This window comes from Aquarana catesbeiana, linkage group LG09 (genome assembly GCF_042186555.1).
Source record: "Aquarana catesbeiana isolate 2022-GZ linkage group LG09, ASM4218655v1, whole genome shotgun sequence".
In the NCBI taxonomy this organism is placed as follows: Eukaryota; Metazoa; Chordata; class Amphibia; order Anura; family Ranidae; genus Aquarana; species Aquarana catesbeiana.
In genome coordinates this window covers 60119499-60145706 of record NC_133332.1, presented here as the reverse complement: position 1 = coordinate 60145706, position 26208 = coordinate 60119499, and the positions used below count along the sequence as shown (strand labels likewise).

At 44.0% G+C, this 26208-nt stretch overlaps 1 protein-coding gene across 1 annotated transcript in view; it reads left to right on the top strand.

Annotated features, from left to right (window-relative positions):
* LOC141107707 (cytochrome P450 2H2-like) overlaps positions 1–26208 on the top strand; it is an 89273-nt gene that overhangs the window by 37257 nt on the left and 25808 nt on the right. Inside the window, exons 5-6 of the mRNA XM_073598626.1 lie at positions 17367–17543; positions 18022–18163. Of these exons, the coding sequence (XP_073454727.1) occupies positions 17367–17543; positions 18022–18163 (319 nt within the window). The remainder of the gene's footprint in view (positions 1–17366; positions 17544–18021; positions 18164–26208) is intronic.

Below are 26208 nucleotides of genomic sequence, written 5' to 3'. Positions count from 1 at the left end.
AGTTTACATCGGTATAGCCGGAGGAATCTAATAAGAATGAGGGTACAAATCCATGAATATCAGGGGGTGTAAGCAGTGTCATAGTACCATGAGGAAGGGTATAGAGCCTTGTCATTGAGGAGTAAAGCTTACCCACCCTGTTTTCAAGTAGAGGATCCATCCAGGCGACTGCGTCCCAGTATAAGGGGCAAGGATAAAGGCTCCAAGATGCTGACTGAAAGGGAGAAAGGCAAATAAATCACTCAGATTTTGATAGGATGGTTTGTTCAATCATCTTTAGGTGGACCAGGGGGGTCCTTGATAGCAGCTTCTGGTCGTCTTTGATGAAATGGGGTAGTGTTCAGTCTGTGGCGTGGTGTCCATTGCACAGAGTTGGCAGGAAGCATCTCTCTCCAGAGGTCTGGGATGCAAAACTCTTGCTACCACTCAGGAACCAATGGAATCAATGGTATTGTTAGGGGCAACTCTTAAATAAGTGCTTTAAGTTTATATTGCTTTGCCAAATTATTGCTTCTATAAGAAAGATGACACGGAGTCAGGTATGTCTGTATCACAGTTCTCAGCATAAAGGACTGCTTCCTTTACTTCTTTTATAGGCAGTTCTACAAGCAGTAATCTTATCGGCATTACCAAATGAGGTTAAGGTACAAAGAGTTTCTTATCAGCGAACATGTAATGATTATTCAGCAGTTCCAAATTCCATCTAGATACAGATTGATACGTACACAGAAGAGAAAAGAGCACAAACAATTTAAATAGAACAATTGATACGTACACAGGTAAGAAAAAGCAGAAACAATTAAAGTGGAACTCTAAGTCATTATTTCAACCCTATCAATTCCCCCCTTTGACATCATCCTCTCCTTCCCCCTGGGTCCTCATGAATAAGTTCTAGTCAGTTTTTCCTCAGAGTCCTTTCCCTGACCGCGAGTTGTCAGAGGGGTAGAACCCATCCCCCTAGGTATTACCAACATCTTAAAATTCAAGAAGAGGAGTTTTATAGGAGTAGGGTGATGTCAATACACATTTATCAGTATACCCTGTCTATTCTCCTAATTTTCCTATTTATTTCCCTGTATACACATATATTTGTGATTGTAAGTGATATTAATATTAGAATAATAATTACCATTGGACTTAACAACCAGTGAAAGGTACTAGTCGCTGTAGAAGACATTCCACTAAATATATCCCACCAATGTGGTGCAGTATCCTGTTGTATCTGTGAGGAAAGATGTACTAGTCTACCTTTGTCAATAATTGCAGATACAAGGTTATTCTGTAGGGTATGTTCTAGTGTTTCTATGTGTTGTCTTAACAACTCTGATTGTTCCAAAACCTGTTTTAGTGGGTCTAAAGAAATTATAAAGGGTGTAGTGTCAGTGAGATTATGTACCTCATAGACTGAAGAGAATATCTTATCGGCGTCTGGTTCAAAAAGATAGGTGTCATTACCCCATTGTAATATTTTAATCTTTTTTATACATCCCGCAAACGGCGCCGATTTATTTAATGCTGACATGGTGCGGTTTTCATTAGTAATGATACAAATATGCTGGGGTCCTATTTCTATGAATCTATTGTTCACATTTATCGGTGTTCTTTGCATTTTGCATATGCTAGTTTGGTATTTTAACAAGCAAGGTTCATACACTGGGGAACTTCTGCCACATACCATTCCCTTATTGGTTCCTTCACATAGAGTTAAATCATGGGTTCTGTTTCCTTTATCTACATATTTCCCATATATTTCTGGATACCAAAACTCGTCATTAATTACTAGTGGCATGACCACTATTTTACACATTTCCATTACATCTGCTACCCGGTATGCTTCAAACCTTCCTACACACCATTTCTCCTCACATTCTATCTTATCCCCTTTTACTTGGAACCATACACCATCGTCAGTTAAACCCTTAAAATATTTCATCCAGGTATGATAATTTCCCAACTGTAGTTCAGTCCTGGCCCTATTTATTTGTATATGATAGGATAAGAGGTTAAAAGAGCACTGTGTGAAATTTACAAACTGTTGACTTTGATTCCACAGCTGGAGCTCTGCTCCTATCGTGTGATTTATTAACCCTCCCAAAAATTGTAATAGGGGTATTTCTTGCAGTTGGGTTTCAAAAGTGGTGGGTAACCATTTGCTTGTGATAGTCAAGCTGTCAGCTATGTGTCCCCCTGCATGCTTCCATCTGTTGTTCATTTCTTCTATCTCTACCGAGTTTAAAATTCCCATCCCTGTACCTGTCAGTCCCAATAGTGTGTCGTACCATTCTCGTTTATACCTACACTCCGGTATCGGGGGAAAGGTGATGTTGAATTTTATTTTTGTTTTCTGTTGTGATGTTGATACATTTATGCAAGTGTTTGGTACGGGTGTTAATATGGAAGATTCAATTGTTGGCGTTACTTCTTCCTCCATTTGTATGTGAAACCCATAGGTCTGTGCATACCAGTACCACCCATCAACTCTCTCTTCCCTCCACCAAGAGGCACAGAGGAAAGTACTGGATTGATTAACGGTAATATCTTTTAGATTGAACATCCCTTCAGTTATATTCCCTCCTTCTGCCATGACTGTTAATATTTGGTACATTTGTCCCACTACCCGTTCCCGGGCTTGTTTCCATGTCTGTGAAAGGGATATTTTATGACACCTATGGTTCTTACTATTGTTAAAGGGGAAACCCATATTATCGTTCCACTGGAAAGTTACAGTTACTTCTGAGAGGGGGTCTGCCTGTATCCATGCTATACCTACATCTACATGAAACGGTCGCCTATGTCCTTCAACAGTATAATTACCCACAGTGTAATCCTTATTTATCTCATATCCTGATACATTTGCCACTTTAGGGTCATCTATGCTCCATTCGAAAGTCATTGTTTCCTCTACTTCAAGTACATTAATACCAGGAGTCCATGCATATATTTGTAATACAACAATCTTCAACAAAAAATATGTAAGTAGATATTTCATCATGTTGTTTTCTCGGGTTGTTTCTTGCAATGTGATGCGTGTATCCAGGTAGGTTTTCCTTCCAGCTTTACTGAGGTGGCTGTGGTCAAGAGTACTTGGTAAGGACCTTCAAACCTGGGTTCCAATGTCTTTCTGGTGTGTTTCTTTACATATACATAATCCCCTGGTAGCAGCGTATGTGTACCTGTTATTGAATTAGGGTCTGGAAGAGAAGAATACACACTTTTGTGGATCTTAGTTAGACGTTGTTGTAATTGTATCACATATGCAGTCAAACTATCACATTGCAATTGCATACTCTGTGGAAAGTATAAACCTAATCTAGGTGCATTCCCAAAAAGTATTTCGTATGGGGATAATCCTGTTTTTCCTGTTGGAGTGTACCTTATAGAGAATAAAGCCAGAGGCAGGCATTCTGGCCAAGGCTTGTTTAACTCTTGCATGGCTTTTTGTATTTTTAGCTTTATTTTCCCATTTACTCTCTCCACTGATCCTGAACTCTGTGGGTGGTAAGGGGTGTGAAAACTTTGTTGAACCCCTAACATGGTCATCACATTCTGCATGATTTCTCCTGTAAAGTGTGTCCCCCTATCTGATTCTATGGTTTCAGGAAGACCAAACCTAGGTATTAACTCAGTGATCAGTTTCTTAGCTGTGGCTTTAGCTGTAGCCGATTTTACTGGATAACTTTCGGGCCAACCTGAGAATAAATCGATACACACGAGGACAAATTCAAAGGGGCCGCTCTTAGGCATTTGTATGTAATCAATTTGCAGTCTCTGGAAGGGGTATTGGGCCCGGACCTGGTGTTTTCGTGGGGTTTTCACTTTCTGTCCTGGGTTATTCAGGAGACAGATTTGGCAGGCTGCACAGTAGTTTCTTGCAGTGCTACTGAATCCAGGGGCGAGCCATCCTTGGTTCACAATCCTATACATGGAATTGGAACTGACGTGTGTGGGTAGGTGAACTGCCGCTGCCATTGCTGGGTACAGAGAGGCAGGTAGGCATATTTTGCCCCCTTCCCTCCATACATTGTCAAGGTCTGGTGCTGCTCCCAATCTGACCCACTTATCTTTCTCGCTCTCCCCTGCTTGCTCCTGTAATTTACTCAGCTGCTGCCATGTTGGTTCTGGGATACTCACCTCTACCGCTGCTAAGGTCTCAGGGCTTCCTTCCCTTAGAGCTGCCTGTTTTGCAGTCAAATCTGCAAATGCATTTCCTTTTGCCTCAATTGTTTTTGCACTCGTGTGTGCCGCTATCTTCATGATGGCCACTCGTTTAACCTTTTGAAGATTGTTCAGGACTCTCTTAATCCCTTCTCCATGTTTTACAGGTGTACCTGCTGCTGTCAGATAACCTCTAGCCCTCCATATGTGGCCATAATCGTGCGCTACACCATAAGCGTAGGCAGAGTCAGTGTAAATATTCCCTTCTCGTTCTTTTAAGTATTCTAGGGCTTGTTCTAAAGCTTTTAATTCTGCTTCCCGTGCTGACATGTGGGCTGGTAAGGCCTGTGCTTCAATTACCTGCGTATCAGTCACTACAGCATACCCTGTGTGATATTTACCCTTGTCATCAGCAAACCTACTGCCATCTATGTACAAAGTGTGCTCAGCATTTAAAATCGGTGTATCTGTAACATGTGGGAATCCCATTGTCTCCTGTTCCATGAGCTGAAAACAATCGTGCTGATCTACTTCTTTAAACAAAAGAGTGTCAGTGTCCTCATTTCCTTTCTCACTAGTACTATTAGCACTATCATTCCCCCTTGCCAAATCTGGTGACTGAAGAGGCAAAAAGGTGGCCAAATTTAAGGTTGTACAGTGCTGAAAAGTAACATTTGGAGGTAAGAGTAAAGTACACTGTAACCTTAATTGCCTAGCCATTGAAATGTGTTTGGGCTGTACCTGAGACAAGATTGCATGTATGTCATGTGTGGTATGCACTACAACTGGATTGTCTAGAACAATCTCTGATGACTTATCTATGATAATTGACACTGCAGCTACCGCCCGTACACAAGACGGTGAACCTCTAGATACTGGATCTAATGCTGCTGAAAAGTAAGCGACTGGTCTTTGTTTTACATGTGCCTGTGTCAGAACACCTGTGGCATGTCCAGTGATCTCAGCAATGTACAGATTAAATATCTTGGTGTAATCTGGTATACCAATAGCCGGGGCAGAAATCAACAACTTTTTCAAAGTGATAAACGACTCATAAGCTACTTCTGTAAGCATATACGGTACAATTTTCAAACAATCGTATAATGGCTGCATCAAAGCGCTAGCATGTGGTATCCACTGTCTACAATATGACACGATACCTAAAAACATACGCAATTGTTTGAAATTCCGTGGGGGTAACATTCCCTTTATCACTTGAACCCTCTCCTCAGTGAGATGTCTCGTACCCTGTGATATACAATGTCCCAAAAATATAACTTTTTCCTGACACACTTGTAACTTTTTCTTATTAACCTTGCAACCTTTTTCTGCCAAAAATCGCAACAAATTAAGGGTGGTGTGCAAGCTTTCAGTCTTTCACTTATCTGTGGAATTAATCCTTCCATAAATTGTCTATTGAAGGCTCGGATTGTGATTGGCAGGGCCAAGTCCAATCCCTCATCTGCCATCATACTTTCCATAGATAAGTAAAATTCCGATACAGTCTGTCCTGGCATTTGCTTCATGGGTGATATGGACCCCCTCTCCTGTTGTTTTGCCTGACAAAAAGCTTCTAATCTAGCAATAAAAGGGGCCCTTGAGTCTATATGTCTGACATGTCCTGCCTCCAGGTTGCCATCCCCATCAACATGTCCTGCAGGTCTGTGTGGACCTATTTCTGTCATAAACTGGTTAAACAGGGTCAGAGTCATTTTGTGTCTGCATAGATCCTCCCCATCCTGCCAGGTCGCTTCATGTGTATTCATTAACTGTGTCACAAATCTACAAAAAACAGCTGGCTTTACTATAATGCATGTATCAGTGCGTATGGGGGCTACAGTTTCTGAATGAAATTCTTATACTCCACAAACCTGAAAAAAAACATTCTCTACCCTTAAGTACAGGATATATCTTGTGTGGTTTACGTTCTATGTCAGTGTATGGGGGTGGGATGGTTGAACTAAGATTATTTAAAATGTCAACATTTTTTGTTCTTCTATCTTTCATATCCCAACCATCACAGTCTGGATTATATTTCCACCCCTCTTCTTTCGCTCTATTTGAGACCTTAATTAAGCATTGAACCTGACGCATCCATTGCTTCTCTAACACCTCTCCTTGTCTGTCCCTTTTTATTTCACTCCATACATCCGGATCTAAGCCCGCTGCTCCTTTCACCTTAAATTTACGAAGGACATCCTTTAAGTCCTGTGCTTCGATTTTCCCATAAATGTTCTTAATTATCTGTGGCACCGTATAGTGCGCCACAATTTCCTGACGGGGTTTTGTGTTCCTCTGGCCCATTCTAACAGTCCTGCCTAGGTAGCGTGTGGGACACTTAGTGTACAATATAATGCGACTACAACATATACAAGAATGAATAATTACTTTATATGCTAGCCCAATAACAAACCAGCTAAGTTACACTAGTTCCTCGTTGCCTTCCTCCTAGGGTGCTAGAATACTAGAAACCTCTTCCGGAATGAGATTTCTGAAATCGAATTACTTTATATGCTAGCCCAATAACAAATAATTACTTTATATGCTAGCCCAATAACAAACCAGAATGCGGCTACAACATATACAAAAATGCGGCTACAACATATACAAGCATTCCTTTAAGTGGCCAGGTATCCGACTAGATCTCCGGACTTTTGGAGATCTTATTCCCTCCCCGTATCTGGGAATCCCTCTCATACACTCTTATCCCTGCAGACAGGGCTTATACTCTCAACCCGTCTATGGTTTATGAGTTAGATATGAGGTTAAGCATAAGCGTCAGACCCCCAAGCTCACAAGCCCTCAAGTTCCCAATCATGTGAGGTAAGGCGTATTCCGTTGCTTAGTTCGGCAATCCCCTTCTAACTCATACCATCCTTGACAAGGCTCATTCACTTTCTCAACAAGACAGACAAGACAGACACAGACAACAAAACAAACAAATAATTCCAGCAATATAAACTAAAATATGCAGTAATTCTAGACTCACCACTACAGAGGCTGGTGTTTTAAAACCAGGAGAACCGTAACTGACAGAACGGATAGGCACAAATCAGGGGAGCACAGAATATAAGAAAAATAAAGCTTTTTCTTACCTGGCCAGGTTTTTTTGATCTGTGGTTCCCGGAATGCCTGTCCTTTCGTTCCGTCAGCGTAGCTCAGCCACCTCTTGTAGCAACTTGGTGGGTCCCTGTTGTTCGGGCGCCAAAATGTTAGGGGCAACTCTTAAATAAGTTGCTTTAAGTTTATATTGCTTTGCCAAATTATTGCTTCTATAAGAAAGATGACACGGAGTCAGGTATGTCTGTATCACAGTTCTCAGCATAAAGGACTGCTCCCTTTACTTCTTTTATAGGCAGTTCTACAAGCAGTAATCTTATCGGCATTACCAAATGAGGTTAAGGTACAAAGAGTTTCTTATCAGCGAACATGTAATGATTATTCAGCAGTTCCAAATTCCATCTAGATACAGATTGATACGTACACAGAAGAGAAAAGAGCACAAACAATTTAAATAGAACAATTGATACGTACACAGGTAAGAAAGGAGCACAAACAATTTAAATAGAACAATTGATACGTACACAGGTAAGAAAAAGCAGAAACAATTAAAGTGGAACTCTAAGTCATTATTTCAACCCTATCAGTATGTTGATGTGATCAAAGAACTGTGGCTGGTCAACTGGGGTTTATAGTGTAAAAGAGCATCTCTACACAGTCATGCATAGCCCAAAGGGGAAGCACCACTTGTAGGATATGTTCCTGTCTTGAAGGGCTGACAAGATGGGTTGCAGGGCTCTTCTGTGGTTTAGAGTAATTTGCGAGAGTTCTAGAAAGATTTTCACCTCCGCACTGATGAAAGAATTTTCTTCTTGATACCGAGCACATACAGTATAGTGACTTCCTTCTTGAGCTTATAGTCCATAAAGCAATAGATGATATCCATCTTGGAGACTGTGTCTCAGTATAAGGGGCAAGGATAAAGGTTCCAAGCTGCTGACTGAAAGGGAGAAAGGCAAATAAGTCACTCAGACTGTGATAGAATGGTTTGTTCAATCGTCTTCAGGTGGACCAGGGGGGGTCCTCGATAGCAGCTTCTGGTCGTCTTCGGTGATAAGGGGTGGTGTTCAGTCTGTGGCGTGGTGTCCGTTAGCAGAAAGCATCTCTCTCCAGATGTCCGGGATGCTATACTCTTGGTACCACTCAGGAACTGGAATCGATGGTATGTCAATGTGATCAAAGAACTGTGGCAGGTCAGCTGGGCCTGCACAGTCACGCATAGCCCAAAGGGGAAGCACCACTTAAAGGGCTGACAAGATGGGTTGCGGGGCTCCTCTGTGGTTAAGAGTAATTTGTGAGAGATCTTGAAAAATTTTCACCTCCGCACCATTGAAAGAAACTTTTTCTTGATCCCGAGCACATGCAATATAGTGACTTCCTCCTTGAGCTTATAGTCCGTAAAGCAATAGATGATATCCCTGGGGAGGTCTCCTTCTCTGCCTCGTGGATGTAGAGTTCTGTGTGTTCGCTCAAAATCCTCCAGGGAGTCCTGGGGCCTTTCCAGTAATTGATTGCAAGACTAGTGGGATCTGGTCGTGTTCCACGGACTCCGGAATACCCCGGATTCTCATGGTTCTATGAAGCCCCCTGTTATCCAGGTCCTCCAGTTTGCATTGCATGGCAGTGAGGTGGTATTAATATTGAGCACCGTGTTGTTGAATTTCTTGTATGTCTGAATCATGGCACCCGCTCGACTTCCCCCAGACGGTCAGAGACAGCACGCAGCTCTTCCTTTAGCTCAGAAACCGCATCCGTCAGGGCATTTGGGGGGGGGGTTGTTTTGTTTTTTTGCACTTTAATTTACATTCTATGTAAGAAACAACCCATTTGGCATATTGTTATTATACTTCTAGATTGGAGAATTGATCTTTTTTGTTGCCCTGCACTATTTACATATATCATAACTACCTTGTGTCTTGTATATCTATTTGAAAGCATTCTTATTTTACAGAATTTCTTCACACCTGCCTAAAACTTCTGCACAGTACTGTATATACTTTATATATACAGTATCTCACAAAAGTGAGTACACCCCTCACATTTTGTAAATGTCCAACAAAACCGCTGGCAACAAAAGTGAGTACACCCCTAAGTGAAAATGTTCAAATTGGGCCCAATTAGCCATTTTCCCTCCCCGGTGTCATGTGACTCGTTAGTCTTACAAGGTCTCAAGTGTGAATGGGGAGCAGGTGTTTTAAATTTGGTGTTATCGCTTTCACTCTCTCTTACTGGTCACTGGAAGTTTAACATGGCACCTCATGGCAAAGAACTCTCTGAGGATATGAAAAAAAAATAGCTGCTCTACATAAAGATGGCCTAGTCCATAAGAAGATTGCTAAGACCCTGAAACTGAGCTACAGCATGGTGGTCAAGAGCATACAGCCATTTAACAGGACAGGTTCCACTCAAAACTGGCCTTGCCATGGTCAACCAAAGAAGTTGAGTGCATGTGCTCAGCGTCATATCCAGTGGTTGTCTTTGGGAAATAGATGTATGAGTGCTGCCAGCTTGAGTGAGTAGGAGATGTATGAGTGCTGCAGAGGTTGAAGGGGTGGGGGGTCAGCCTGTCTGTGCTCAGACCATACGCCGCACACTGCATCAAACTGGTCTACATGGCCGTCGTCCTAGAAGGATGATGCACAAGAAAGCCCGCAAACAGTTTGCCGAAGACAAGCAGAAGGACTTGGATTACTGGAACCATGTCCTGTGGTCTGATGAGACCAAGATAAACTTATTTGGTTCAGATGGAGTCAAGTGTGTGTGGCGGCAACCAGGTGAGGAGTACAAAGGCAAGTGTGTCTTGCCTACAGTCAAGCATAGTGGTGGGAGTGTCATAGTCTGGGGCTGCATGAGTGCTGCCAGCACTGGGGAGCTACAGTTCATTGAGGGAACCATGAATGCCAAACTGTACTGTGAAATACTGAAGCAGAGCATGATCCCCTCCCTTCAGAGACTGGGCTGCAGGGCAGTATTCCAACATAACGACACCAAACACACCTCCAAGATGACCATTGCCTTGCTAAAGAAGCTGAGGGTAAAGGTGATGGACTGGCCAAGCATGTCTCCAGACCTAAACCCTATTGAGCATCTGTGGGGCATCCTCAAACGGAAGGTGGAAAGTCTTCGACATCCACCAGCTCCGTGATGTCGTCATGGAGGAGTGGAAGATGACCCCAGTGGCAACCTGTGAAGCTCTGGTGAACTCCATGCCCAAGAGGGTTAAGGCAGTGCTGGAAAATAATGGTGACCACACAAAATATTGACACTTTGGGCCCAGTTTGGACATTTTCACTTAGGGGTGTACTCACTTTTGTTGCCAGCGGTTTAGACATTAATGGCTGTGTGTTGAGTTATTTTGAGGGGACAGCAAATTTACACTATTATACAAGCTGTACACTCACTACTTTACATTGTAGCAAAGTGTAATTTCTTCAGTGTTGTCACATGAAAAGATATAATAAAATATTTACAAACATGTAAGGGGTGTACTAACTTTGTGACATACTGTATACAGTGGGGACGGAAAGTATTCAGACCCCCTTACATTTTTCACTCTTTGTTATGATGCAGCCATTTGCTAAAATCATTTAAGTTCATTTTTTTTCCCTCATATTGATAGAAAACAGAATTGTTGACATTTTTGCAGCTTTATTAAAAAAGAAAAACTGAAATATCACATGGTCCTAAGTATTCAGACCCTTTGCTCAGTATTTAGTAGAAGCACCCTTTTGATCTAATACAGCCATGAGTCTTTTTGGGAAAGATGCACCAAGTTTTTCACACCTCAATTTGGGGATCCTCTGCCATTCCTCCTTGCAGATCCTCTCCAGTTCTGTCAGGTTGGATGGTAAACATTGGTGGACAGCCATTTTTAGGTCTCTCCGGAGATGCTCAATTGGGTTTAAGTCAGGGCTCTGGCTGGGCCATTCAAGAACAGTCAAAGAGTTATTGTGAAGCCACTCCTTCGTTATTTTAGCTGTGTGCTTAGAGTCATTGTCTTGTTGGAAGGTAAACTTTTGGCCCAATCTGAGGTCCTGAGCACTCTGGAGAAGGTTTTCGTCCAGGATATTCCTGTACTTGGCCGCATTCATCTTTCCCTTGATTGTCGTCCTGTCCCTACAGCTGAAAAGCACCCTCACAGCATGATGCTGCCACCACCATGCTTCACTGTTAGGACTGTATTGGACAGGTGATTTGCAGTGCCTGGTTTTCTCCACACATACCACTTAGAATTAAGGCCAAAAAGTTCTATCTTGGTCTCATCAGACCAAAGAATCTTATTTCTCACCATCTTGGAGTCCTTCAGGTGTTTTTTAGCAAACTTCATGCAGGCTTTCATGTGTCTTGCACTGAGAAGAGGCTTCCTTTGGGCCACTCTGTCATAAAGCCCCGACTGGTGGAGGGCTGCAGTGATGGTTGACTTTCTACAACTTTCTCCCATCTCCCAACTGCATCTCTGTAGCTCAGCCACAGTGATCTTTGGGTTCTTCTTTACCTCTCTCACCAAGGCTCTTCTCCCCCGATAGCTCAGTTTGGCCGGACGGCCAGCTCTAGGAAGGGTTCTGGTCATCCCAAACATCTTCCATTTAAGGATTATGGAGGCCACTGTGCTATTAGGAACCTTAAGTGCAGCAGAAATTTTTTGTAACCTTGGCCAGATCTGTGCCTGGCCACAATCATGTCTCTGAGCTCTTCAGGCAGTTCCTTTGACCTCATGATTCCCATTTGCTCTGACATGCACTGTGAGCTGTAAGGTCTTATATGGACAGGTGTGTGGCTTTCCTAATCAAGTCCAATCAGTATAATCAAACACAGCTGGACTCAAATGAAGGTGTAGAACCATCTCAAGGATGATCAGAAGAAATCGACAGCACCTGAGTTAAATATGAGTGTCACAGCAAAGGGTCTGAATACTTAGGACCATGTGATATTTCAGTTTTTCAATGAATCTGCAAAAATGTCAACAATTCTGTGTTTTTCTGTCAATATGGGGTGCTGTGTGTACATTAATGAGGAAAAAAATGAACTTGAATGATTTTAGCAAATGGCTGCAATATAACAAAGAGTGAAAAATTTAAGGGGGTCTGAATACTTTCTATCCCCACTGTATATATATTTATATATATATATATATATATATATATATATATATATATATATATATATATATATACACCGTGCATCCGGAGAGTATTCACATCACTTCACTTTTTCCACATTGTGTTATATCACAACCTTATTCCAAAATGGATTAAATTCATTATTTTCCTCAAAATTCTACAGACAATACACCATAATGACAAAGTGAAAAAAGTTTGTTTGAAATCTTTGCAAATTTATTATAAAATAAAAAACAAAAAAAAAAAATCACATGTACATACCGTAAGTATTCACAGCCTTTGCCATGCCACTCAAAAAAACGTGGGTTCAGGTGCATCCTGTTTCCACTTATTATCCTTGAGATGTTTCTACAACTTGATCGGAGTCCACCTGTGGTAAATTAAGTTGATTGGACATGATTTGGAAAGACACACACCTGTCTATATAAGGTCCCACAGTTAACAGTGCATATCAGAGCAAAAGCCAAGGCATGAAGTCCAAGGAATTGCCTGTAGACCTCAGAGATAGGATTGTATTGAGGCACAGATCTGGGTAAGGGTACAGAAAAATTGCTACAGCAAAAATTTCTGCTGCACTTAAGGTTCCTAAGAGCACAGTGGCCTCCATCATCTGTAAATGGAAGAAGTTTGGAACCATCAGGACTCTTCCTAGAGTGGGCTGTCTGGCCAAACTGAGTGATTGGGGGAGAAGAGGCTTAGTCAGTGAGGTGACCAAGAACCCGATGGTCCCTCTGACAGAGCTCCAGCATTTCTGTGTGGAGAGAGGAGAACCTTCCAGAAGAACAACCATCACTGCAGCAGTGGCGGTGCATCCATAAGGGAGCACGGGCACCGCCACCCCCTCGCTCCAGCCACCCTTCTATCACCAATAGATTCATTCATCTATCCCTGGCCGCTGCTGCCACCCCCTATTCAGGTGCCCGGCCCCTTTTCGGGCGCTAGGCGCCTGAATTACAGTGGCAGGGTATTTTTTTTTTTTTTGAAGCACCTGATTAGAGCCATAGCCTATAAGGCATCCAATCATAGAGGACGGGAGGAGGGGACGGGAGAAGACATTGAAGACATGGAAGAAACCGCTCGCCGCCATCACCCGCTGCCCCACCGAGACAGGGTAAGTGGCGGGCAGGGGGGCACAGTGGCGGAATTCGATGGGCACAGTGGGAGCATTTGATGGCACAGTGGGAGCATTTGATGGCACAGTGGGAGCATTTGATGGGCACAGTGGGAGCATTTGATGAGAGTGGGAGCATTTGATGGGCACAGTGGCTGTGTTTGATGGTACAGTGGCTGTGTTTGATGGTACAGTGGCTGTGTTTGATGGTACAGTGGCTGCTTTTGATGGGCACAGTGAGGCTTCAATTGATTTTTTTTTTCAGTTTGTTTGCGCTCCCCAAACATTTTGAGCATATATATATATATATATATATAATCAATCACTTCTTGTGAGCTGAAAGACCAAATATCTATATTGTTTATATGAAAACTACTAATTCCATCAATCCACCATGTAATAAAGATGAACAAAGGCAGGCATAGTTAAATTACATCCTGTATTACAACTATGGCTACTTTGGCGAACTAGGAGTGCAGAGAGAGAGTACACAGAGGCAAATCACAAGAAACTGGATGTGCAGGTGTTTATTGGGGGACTCCGGGTATCCGGATACAGACAGTAGGAGAATTAGTCCACAGAACACACAATAGAAACAGCAATGAAGAATGATCCTCAAGGCGGCAATATGGGACAGTAAAGTGGAGGTAGTCCACAGGGCAAACAGAAGGCACACCAATGAAGAGTGCTCCTCAGGAAAGCAATATGGGACCACAAAAGGGTGATAGTCCACAGGGCACAGCAGTGTTTTGTACAGCGAGGTTAAAGTCCTTGGCACACAGGCAGAGCAGTGTTTAGCACATCAGTAGTTAAAGTCCTTGGCACACGGGCAAAACGGTGTAGACACAGTACAACAAAATAGTCCACTGGGTAGCAATCAGTGGCGGCTGGTGTTTGTTTTGGGGGGGTGCGGCAAACAATCCACCTGCTGCCACCCCCCTCCGAGTCACAGGGGTCACGGGCAGCACCCCCTCCCCCCCGGGTCGGTCAGTCAGTAGTCGGGGACCCGCACTTACCCCAGTGCTTCAGGCGGTGGCTTTTCTCCGTGCTGCGGGCGGCTGCTTCCTCACTTCCCCAGTGTCTCCTCCCTCCTCCTCTTGGCGGCCAATCCGATCGGATCTCCTTTTGGCCAATCAGGTGGCTGGGGGGAGAATCAGTTATACAATAGCAAATATTCATTCGCCATTGTCACACAACTATGTGGGCTTCGAGCGCAGTGCTCTACGCCCTGAGCCCACCCTTTTTTGAAGCCTATTAGAGCCTCTGGCTCTAATCACGTGCTTCAAAAAAGAAAAACCCTGATTGGAATCCATGCATTCGGCGCCCTGCATGTAGATCAGGGAGCCGAATGCATGGATAGGGGGGCAGCGCCCGTGTGTCCCTAATGAACGGGCTGCCACTGGTAGCAATGTAACACCACACAGATAATCCACATAGGGTGGCCCAGCAGAAATGAGGAACCCGCACTCAGGGACGGAGATCCGGGCAGACAGGGTTAAGTCCAGAACAGGGTGGCGTTCCAGGCAGGCAAGGGCTTGTCCAGAACAGGGCAGGGATCTGGGTAAACAGGGCTATGTCCAGAACAGGGCAGAGATCCAGGCAAACAGGAGCAAGTGCAGAACAGGACAGCGATCCGGGCAGACAAATCTAAATCCAGAACAGAGCAGAGATCCAGGCAGATAGGGGTAAGTAAGAACAGGGCAGAGATCCGGGCAGACAGAGACGATATGGAACTATATGTCCCAGTAGTCCCAGGGTCCAGAAAGTTGCACACTGTCCATACCAATCCATCAGACTCAGCAGTTCTAAGCACCCTCCAGTCACCTTCCCATGGGACATCCAGACACCAGTTCCCCTGTGTCCATCACTGGGGAAAGCTCAGAAAAAGACTTCCACTTTATCACAGCATAGGAAAATTATATTGTACTTTGAACTCTGCCAAGACTAGCACACAACACCCGGGGCGGCAACATCTGGCCCTGTCCAGCCACAGGACACCGTGCTATCTGCACTTCCAGCCGAGATCAACCTTATCTCCCACCCCCTGCGGGGCACAGGAACTGATAGATTAATTAAGCAAACTGACTGCTTTAAACACTGGATTTCAACAAAACACAAAAAAAAAAAGTCTGGGCATTATATTGTGCTTGTGCACACTAAATTCATTTGAATGTATTTTGCATTGAAAAGATAGGATGATAAACAGTTGTGCTAATATCGTGTGGCACAAAAAAAAACTGACTGCTACTATTTGGCTCTATAGGGTCTATGCTTTTAGAAATATATAATATTTTATGGGTTTTTTACGTAATCCTCAGGCCTAAAATATGCATTTTACTATGTGTAGAAAAATGCAAAAAAATGGCAGCAAAATGGTGAATAAGATAATTCCCATACTAACTTGTATATTTAAAAACATTAACATGGCAACATGGTATTGCAGGGAGTCTGCTGTGGCTTACTTAATTGTATGTAAAGCCAAACTTTTTAGTTTTGGATACAGTAGGCAATAGTTAGGATCCCTGACAGTACTTTTTTTTTTTTTGCTTTTTGTTTGCCATTAGGGAGATTCCAATCCACTTCCCGTTCCAGAAATCTGGCAGGAAGTATAGGTTTAAGAGAACATTTCTACAAAGAGAGGGAATATTCCTTCTTGTTAGTTGTCACCAAAACAGATTTCCCCTTTGAAAGAGTTCACCTCACCTCTTTGACAAGTCAAATATTTTGGCTTTGCCATCATCTTCTGTACGGGAGACAATGGCCTCCACAGTGGTGTATTTTGGTTTTGTGCTGCCCTGGGCAAGACTAAAATCGGCACCCCCCCATCTAAATGTTTCCCACCCCTTTCTTCTCAAGTGGCTATTTGGGGTCTCTGATGGTTATGTGGGGTCTCTGATGGCTATGCTGGGTCTCTGGTGGCTGTGTGGAGTCTCTAGTAGCTGTGTGGGGTCTCTGTTTGCTATGCAGGTTAGAAGACAGGGGTGAGTGGGTCTGAAGACATGGTCAGGTGAGCAGAGGACAAGGTTCAGCAGAGCAGAGGAAGGGGTCATTGCTGGCAGGATTCTTAGCAGTGCTGCTCCTCCCCAACTGCACACAGCCGAGTTTGGAATATTTTACAGACACAGCCTGCTGGCAGACGGGACACTCCTGTGTAGCCAGCCACACTTCCAGTCGGCTTTGTTGATGTCCGGCACGCTTGCTGGGGGTTGGCAACTCCTGCTGAGTCAATGGAAACCCAAGTGACAGGGAGGCCACATGGGTCCCCTTGAGCATGGGCAGGATCGCCATTGTGACCCCTGACACTACGGCCATGCTCATAGTGCCCCTTCTGCCTGGGGGCTACCCTCCCCTCCTGAAAAATGCCATTTTAGGCAAACACCTTATTTGCCTTGCGGTAGATATGCCCCTGGGCCACCATGACCAACAAAAAAGGTTGCTTCAGGATTGTGAAGCAATCATAGCTCTACTGAGATTAAAAAATGCAAGGCGGAATCCTGTCCTATGATTTTGATAGGTCATGCGACACCTTAGTGTTCTCTATATATCATTATGCAGAGAACACTCCATAGTACACCACAGAATTCACACATGCTCTGCATTCTATAAATTAAATGTCAACTTTAGACACAGAGTGGAATAATCACTATTATGCCCTGGGGAAAGTAGTCCCTTGCTCTGTTTAAAAATAGGACTTTTAAAGACTAGTATGTCTTGTATGTATACAAAAGAGTTTGAGTTCCAGCCCAGCATCTGTTGGAGAACTTTTTCAAAGGATAGTTGTAGGTTAGTAAGGGATAGGGAAACTCAGAATATTGGAGACCTGTTGTGATAAAGTTCAGTATTTTTTTTAAATGCATTATGAAAAATTGTATGTCATTTATTAATCATTATTTAATGCCTTAATTACAAATTTGTTTCAGCTTCTTAATATGTTCCCAAAGTTAATGAGCCATGTCCCTGGCCCCCACCAGAAAATTTTCTATTATTTTGAGAAGATTGAAGAGTTTCTACAGGATAGGGTGGAACGTCATAAGGAAACACTGGATGTAAACTGCCCTCGTGACTTCATAGATTGCTTTCTCATTAAAATGGAAGAGGTGAGTTTGTTTTCATTTCTTGGTCTAGAGTCTGACCTCTTTTTGAATGTAATTGAAGGATAATTTAGTTTTTACTGCATGGTTTATAAGAAATACTAAAGTGCCAAATTATATAAACTGTAATGTATACATACAGTGGCTCTGTTGCACATTTTAAGGACATTTGAAGCTGTAAAATATATTCCTGCTTATTATGTTAGCATTATAGTAAAAGCTGCATGATTAGTCCAGTGCCTCTGCCAAATGGCAGCTGTCCAAACTCCTGGGAAGAGGTGAAATAGGGGGAGAAGCTTCTTTCAACTCTGATGCTCCACAAATATGCAGACGAAAATCAAAAAATAGTATGTTTCAAAGTGGGAGAATAATTTATTATTAGTGGGGACTGGATAGTAAAAAGAGTTATTTACTAAATTTATGTGGATTGCAGTAGCTGTATGTTGTGTTTGGCTGCTAACATTTTTATGAAAATATTTTTCAGGAACAGAACAACCCAAAAACAGAATTCCATAATGAAAACTTACGAGGAACAGTAAATGACCTGTTCTTTGCTGGGACTGAGACAACAAGTATGACCCTGAGATATGGCTTCCTGATTCTACTCAAATACCCTGAGATACAAGGTAACACCATCTGTTCCTAGCACAACCGTAAGGATGACTGCCACTCTGTGCTCATTTTAAAGGTACACTCCCATTCCATCCAACCTGCCTGATGAACAAGGGCCTGTGTTGATGGGCTTTTCTTTGCTTCAAATGTTTTTTTCATTCCTATGGGTGTGCAAACTCACTGGAAGCAGGTCGGAAGGCGGTTAAGTGTACCTACCTAGCATTAAAAATGAACATTCTCCCAAGACTTTTGTAGCTATTAAGACCTTCCTCTGTTCAGTCAAAGCAGAATTTAAACATTTTTTTGGTTGTATGGGTCCAGGAAGATCTCTTACAGACTCCTATCTCTCACTAAAATATGAGGGTTGGGTGGCTAAGACTCTTCGAGAGCTCTCACTGCTTACCTCCAATACAGCAGGAATACTGGGGCGTTGGGACTCCCACACACACTATTAGGCTGAGGAACAAGCAGCAGATACAGTGAGACACCTGCTGCTCTGACTATAAGCCTGCCATGACAAGGCGCGCACCCGGGAACATCCGTGACCGCCGGGTCCTCCGGATCACGGTAAATGGCCATCAAATGACAGCGATCACATGTAAACAAACCAGCATCACGTCCGGTTCCTCTCTCCCCTCCTCGTACCGATCAGTACAGAGAGGGGAGAGATCAAGTGCTGCAGCGCTGTGGGCTGGATGTGCAGTGCCCACAGCATTGATATCTGCCCACTCCAGCACTAATCCATCCATACCAGCAATACTCGTCCATCCCAGCAATACCCGTCCATCCCAGCAATACCCATCCATCCCAGCAATACCCATCCATCCCAGCAATACTCATCCATCCCAGCAATACTCATCCATCCCAGCAATACTCATCCATCCTATCAATACTCATCCATCCCAGCAATACTCATCAATACTCATCTATCCATCCATCCTCAGCAATACTCATCCATCCCATCAATACTCATCCATCCCAGCAATACTCATCCATTCATCCATACTCATCCATTCATCCATACTCATCCATGCTCAGCAATACTCATCCATCCATACTCAGCAATACTAATCCATCCATCCATGCTCAGCAATACTCATCCATCCATCCATGCTCAGCCATCCATACTCATCCATGCTCAGGAATACTTATCCATAAATCCATACTCATCCATCCTCTGCAATACTCATCCATCCATCCATACTCAGCAATACTCATCTATCCATACTCAGCAATACCCAGCCTCAGCAATACCCAACCCAGCCATCCCATCCATACCCAGCCATACTCAGCCATCCCATCCACACTCAGCCATACCCAGCCATACTCCGCTATACCCAGCCATCCCATCTGTACCCACTCAGCCATCCCATCCATACTTAGCCATACACAATCATAGCTCAACCATGCTTAGTGTCAGAAACCATGAACCAGAGACAGAAGTACAGTAAAATCGCACTTGTTTATTAATAAAAATAAAAAGGTAAATAGAGTAAGCGTAGTCAAAGCATAACCAGCGTCCAGTAACCGGATCGGGCAGTCAGCCAAGCCAGAGTCCAGTAACCGGATCGGGTAATCAGCCAAGCCAGAGTTCAGTAACCAGATCGGGTAATCAGCCAGGCCAGAAGTCAGGGATCCATGGAAGGTTGGAAACCATAATTCATAAACGGAGACAAGAGGAAGCAGAATTCAAGGCACTGTTGTGAGCAAACTCTGCTCATGGTAATAGGTCTGACCAGTTGTTAAGATGGTCAGAAATATAGCAACGTAGGAATTGCTCCAAGGACTGATTGGCTCACTCTGTGGCCCCATTAGACTGCGGGTGATACGTAGAGGAGAAAGCAAGCTGATTTCCCAACTGTGCACAAAAGGCTCGCCAGAACTGGGAGACAAACTGACTGCCCCTGTCCGAGACAATCACCTTGGGTAGCCCATGTAAGCGAAAGATCTCCCGAGCAAAAATGGGACCCAGTTCCTTAGAAGTAGGCAACTTTTTAAGTGGAATACAATGACACATCTTTGAGAACCGGTCAACCACCATAAGGATAACAGTGTTGCCTTGGGAGTTGGGCAACTCCACAATGAAATCCATAGACAGGTGGGTCCAGGGCCTCTCTCCATTGGGTATGGGTTGTAGGAGGCCCACTGGAAGGTGTCGTGGAGTACTACTCTGAGCACACACGGAACAGGCAGCTGCAAAGGCAGTTACATCAGCACGTAGACTAGGCCACCAGAATTGTTGGGAAATGGCCCAAACAAGTTGATTCTTCCCAGGGTGGCCAGCTGCCTTGGTAGAATGGTAAGTCTGGAGCACGGCAGTACGGAGACACTCTGGGACAAAGCAACGGTCATAAGGTTTCTCAGGAGGAGCATCGATACTCGGAGTACCGAGTAAGAATGAGACAATGTAATTGAAACTTGACAAGAAAAGAGCCCATCGCGCCCTTCTGGGAGAGAGGCATTTAGCCTCAGACAAGAATGTGAGATTCTTATGGTCAGTAAGAATGGGAACCGGCACAGTGGTACCTTCGAGGAGATGTCTCCATTCTTTCAGGGCTAAAATGATCGCCAACAGCTCTCTGTCACCAATCTCATAATTGCACTCGGTAGGTGACAATTTCTTGGAAAAGTAGCCACAAGGATGCATAGCACTCTCAGAGGTGGGACGTTGAGACAGAAGGGCGCCAACACCAGTCTCAGAAGCATCAGCCTCAAGGATAAAAGGTAACGTAGGATCAGGATGTGCCAACACAGGAGCAGAAACAAAAGCAGCATTGAGACTCTCAAAGACCTTAATGGACTCCGGAGACCAACTCTGTGGGTTATCGTCCTTTCTGGTCAAATCAGTCAGGGGCTTGACCAGAGATGTGAAGTTAGGACTAAACTTCTGATAATAGTTGGCAAAACCCAGGAAACGCTACAGAGGACATAAACCCCTGAGTTGAGGCCACTGTAGGACTGCCGAAAGTTTCTCTGTGTCCATCTAAAAACCAGCAGTGGAAATGACATAGCCCAGGAATTTAACCTGTTCGCGATGGAGCTCGCACTTCTCCAGTTTACAATAGAGATGGTTCTCTCTTTGTTTCTGAAGCACATGACAGACATCTGTGTGGTGGCTCTCCAGGGACTTGGAAAATATGAGGATATCATCAAGATAAACCACCACACATAACTGCAACAAATCTTGGAGGATATCGTTAATAAATTCCTGGAAAACTTCTAGGGCGTTACAAAGGTCAAAAGGCATTACAAGGTACTCATAATGGCCTGTTCTGGTATTAAACGCAGTTTTCCACTCGTCGCCCTCCTTAATCCTCATGAGAGTGTAAGCCCCTCTCATATCAAGCTTTGTGAAAACAGTTGCTCCCTTGAGGCGGTCAAATAACTCAGTAATCAATGGAATTGGGTAGGCATTCTTAATCGTGAAACGATTGAGACCCCTATAATCAATACAAGGTCTCAGTTCACCGCTGCTCTTCTTTACAAAGAAGAAACCGGCACCAGCAGGAGACGAGGATTTGCGGATGAAACCTCGAGAAAGTGCGTCTGCAACATACTCCTCCATGGCTTTATACTCCAAGACCGACAAAGGGTAAACCCGGTCACGAGGGGGTAGGGCACCAGGTTGAAGGTCAATTGCACAATCATATGGCCAGTGTGGAGGCAAACTACCGGCTTGACCTTTGTCAAAGACATCGCTAAAATCACGGTACTCCTCTGGCAGGGAGGAGAGTGAAGAGGTGCACAGGACCTTGGCTACCTTCTGTAAGCATGTCTCACTGCATTGTGGTGACCAGGACAGAACCTCAGCATGGAGCCAATCAAAAGAGGGGTTGTGCCTCTGTAACCAAGGATAACCAATAACCAGCGGAAACTTAGGCGAGGAAATAACTTAGAATTGGATTATCTCATGGCGAAGCTCCCCTACGGCCATGGACAACAAAACCGTCTCATGAGTCACATGGTCAGGCTGTAGAGGTCTCCCATCAAGAGCATGAATGGCAAGTTGAGTGTCACGCAGCTGCAGTGGAATCAAGTGTTTTGACACAAAGGCAGCATCAATGAACAGGCCTGCAGCCCCAGAGTCAATTAGAGCCTGTATCACGGTAGACGACTTAGCCCAAGAAAGGGTGACCGAAACCAGGGGCTTTTATTTCTGGATAACTGGGGACAACACAACGCCACCTAAGGTCTGTCCATGACAGGACCTCAAGGTTCGGGTGTTCCCAGGACGGGTAGGACAAGACTTCAAAAAGTGACCTGCCTGGCCACAATAAAGGCACAATCTCTCCCTCCTCCTAAAGGCTCTCTCATCCGCCGAGAGACGCGTGAAGCCCAAGTACCGACTCGGTACCAGGAGGCATGGGAGGTGAGGGAGGCACGGGTTGGACTGCAAAGCTCAGAGGCAAACGTACAGGAGGCTTCCGCAAGCGCTCCAGAAAAGAAAGTTTTTCTCTGAGGCTGGAGTCAATGAGGATGGCAAACAAGATCAAGCTCTCCAGCTCAGTGGGTATATCTCGGGCTGCTATCTCATCCTTGATGGAATCCGAGAGATTATGAGAAAATGAGAAAAAGCAGCCACGAGGGCTTCATTGTTCCAAGCAACCTTTGCTGCCAGAGTATGGAACTCAATCACGTAGTCGGCAACAATTCTCGTACCCTGTTCGATGGACATGAGGCACTTGGCAGCAGAAGCGGAGCGTGCAGGAACGTCAACTACCCTTTTCAAGGAGGCCACAAACACAGGGTAACTCAAGACAACAGGTTTTTCCCATAGAGGGTTAGCCCAGGCCAAGGCTCTCTCAGAAAGCAAAGATATCACAAACCCTACTTTGCTTCTGTCTGTGGGAAACACCTGGGGCAGCATCTCAAAGTATATTTCAACTTGGTTGAGAAACCCTCTGCATTGAACTGGATCTCCCCCAAATCGCTGGGGAAGCGGGGTGGAACCAGACATACCTCTTATAGAGGTAATACTCAAGGCAGATGCCTGCACAGAGACTGGCACAGCAACATGGACAGCCTGCAACTCAGGTTGTACCTGTAGCAGCCACAGTGGGGGATTCCAGGTGAACCGTGCGATTCAGGAGCATTTGTAACGCCATGGCAAACTGATCCATGCAGTGATCTTGCTCATCCAATCTGGAAAAAATATTACCAAGTGGATTGACTGTATCTTCTGAATTCATGGCCTTCGCCTACTGTCAGAAACCATGAACTATACAGAGACAGAAGTACAGTAAAATAACACTTGTTTATTAATAAAAATAAAAAGGTAAAAGTGAGTAAGCATAGTCAAAGCATAGCCAGAGTCCAGTAACCGGATCGGGTAGTCAGCCAAGCCAGAGTCCAGTAACCGGATCGGGTAATCAGCCAAGCCAGAGTTCAGTAACCAGATCGGGTAATCAGCCAGGCCAGAAGTCAGGGATCCAAGTAGAGGAACATCAAGCAGGATAAGGAGCCAGAAGGGATGTCAGCAAAGCCAGTCTTAAACAGGAACGCAGGCGATGGTTTCTTGTGATGTGACCAAGGCGAAGGCAGAGATAAAGTGAGCTGGACAGCTTTAAGCCTTTAAGTAGGCAGGTCAGACGAGCAGGATCAGGAACAGCAGGGTAACTGTGGAGAGAGATGAGAGCTGGAAATTAGCCGACAGCTGAGCGGCCAGCTCAGAGAAGGAAGGGCTGAGCCAGCCCTGACAGTACCCCCTCCTCAATGACTCCTCCCCCTCGGAGGACCACCGGGCTTGAGGGGAAAACATCTATGGAAATTACGGAGGAGGGCAGGGGCATGTACGTCTGAGGATGAGACCCAGGAGCATTCCCCCTGGGTAACTCTGGAGAGAGATGAGAGCTGGCAATTAGCCGACAGCTGAGCGGCCAACTCAGAGAAGGAAGGGCTGAGCCAGCCCTGACACTTAGCCATCCCCATCCACGGCTCATCCATACCACTACAGTGCCTCAAAGTGTAATAGGTAGTCAAATTAGATTTGAAATTTATGCCCCTACAATGCCTGATGGTGCTCCCTGCATGTTGGACCTCTGTATGTGGCCAGGCTGTGTAAAAGTTTCACAGATGTGGTATCGTTATACTCAGGAGGAGTAGGAAAATCTATTTTGGGGTGTAATTTTTGGTATGTACACGCTATGTGTTAGAAATGGACAACTTTGTGTAAAAAAAAAAAATGCGTTTTCATTTTCTTTCCACATTTTCAAAAAATTTGTAGAAAAAAATGACATGTTCAAAAATGTGTCATTTATGCTCCTAGAACACCTGATGGCGCTCCCTACATGTTTGGCCTCTGTATGTGGCCACGCTGTGTAAAAGTCTCACACATGTTGTATCGCTGTACCCAGGAGGGGTAGTAGAATGTCTTTAGGGGTGTAATTTGTGGTATGCATATGCTGTGTGTGAGAAATAACCTGATAATATGACACTTTTGTGAAAAAAGAAAAAAAATCTTGATTTTGCAAAGCATTGTGGGAAAAAATTACAACTTCAAAAAACTCACCATGCCTCTTTCTAAATACCTTTTAATGTCTACTTTCCAAAAAAGGGTCATTTGGGGGGTATTTGTACTGTCCTGGCTTATTAGGGTCTCAAGAAATGAGCTAGGCCATCAGTACTTCAGGTGTGATCAATTTTCAGTGATTGGCACCATAGCTTATAGACTCTATAACTTTTACAAAGACCAAATAATGTACACCAATTTGGATTATTTTTACAAAGATATGTAGCAGTATAAAATTTGGCCAAAATTTATTATGGAAAATTACTAATTTGCAACATTTTATAACAGAGGCAAAGAAAAATGTATCTTTTTACAGAATTTTTGGTCTTTTTTCATTTATAGCACAAAAAAATGAAAAACCCAGTGGTGATTAAATACCACCAAAAGAAAGCTCTATTTGTATAAAAAAAGGAAAAAAATTTCATATGGGTACAGTGTTGCATGACTGAGTAATTGGCATTCAAAGTGTGAGAGCACCGAAAGCTGAAAATTGGTCTGGTTAAGAAGGGGGTTTATGTGCCCAGTGGTCAAGTGGTTATGTAGGCAGGACTGACGAGCAGGATATCATCAACAGGTGAATCACTGTGGAGAGATAGGAGCTGGCAATTAGCCGACAGCTGAGCAGCCAGCTCAGAGAAGGAAGGGCTGAGCCCAACCCTGACACCTACTAAGGCGACTTGCAGAATGCATGTCCAACCAACAGGGGAATAGCAGTTGCTCAGCTCTGTGTTTTCATATGGTGTTACCTACACCTTGGCCACTGGCAGGCCCCCCAGGTGTATGTCCTATAGGAACAGAAGTTTGTTGTTTGAATGTTTTTTGTTTTGCCTCTTTCTACCTCCAGCAGAGTTCTTCTGATAATAGATGCCTAGTTGTCTCACAATACTTCTACTGTAACTGACACCTTTATAAACTTTGGTTCCAACAGAGCCGCCCCACTTACTGACTCTGGGAAACTCCATCCCTCGACCCTCTGCTCGGCAGGGGTCAGACGATGTCATGACACCATGGTCTCTGAGACGATGGGCTGCTTTTGTGGAAATTCACAATTCACAATTCACTTCACAATTGACAAGGGTCAGTACGCAGCAGAACTCCCAAACAGGGGAAATGTTCTAACCCGTATGGCGAACCCCATTGAAGTCTATGAGAGCTGAACAGGGAAAATCAAAAGTGCCCATTTTGAAGGCCTATATGCAAGTGATTAGCCAAAAAAAGGGGTATGGGGGTCTGGGTACTGCCCTGGGGGACATGTATCAATAAAAAATGTTTTTCAAAATAATTTTTTCAGGAGCAGTGATTTTAATTAAATTTAACTTAATGCTTAAAGTGCAACAATAAAAATGAAAAGATCCTTTAAATATAGTGCCTGGAGGGTCCTATTAATGTGCTTGTAAAGTGGCGCATCTGTAGCATGCATAAAACATGCTGCAGCAAAAATTTAATTTCTAAAAAAAAAAAACCAAGTCAAATCCCTTTTTAAAATGACTCGCAGTTGCAATTGCCGACACACGGCTATTGAAAAAATAAAGAAAAAAATTACGTGGGGTC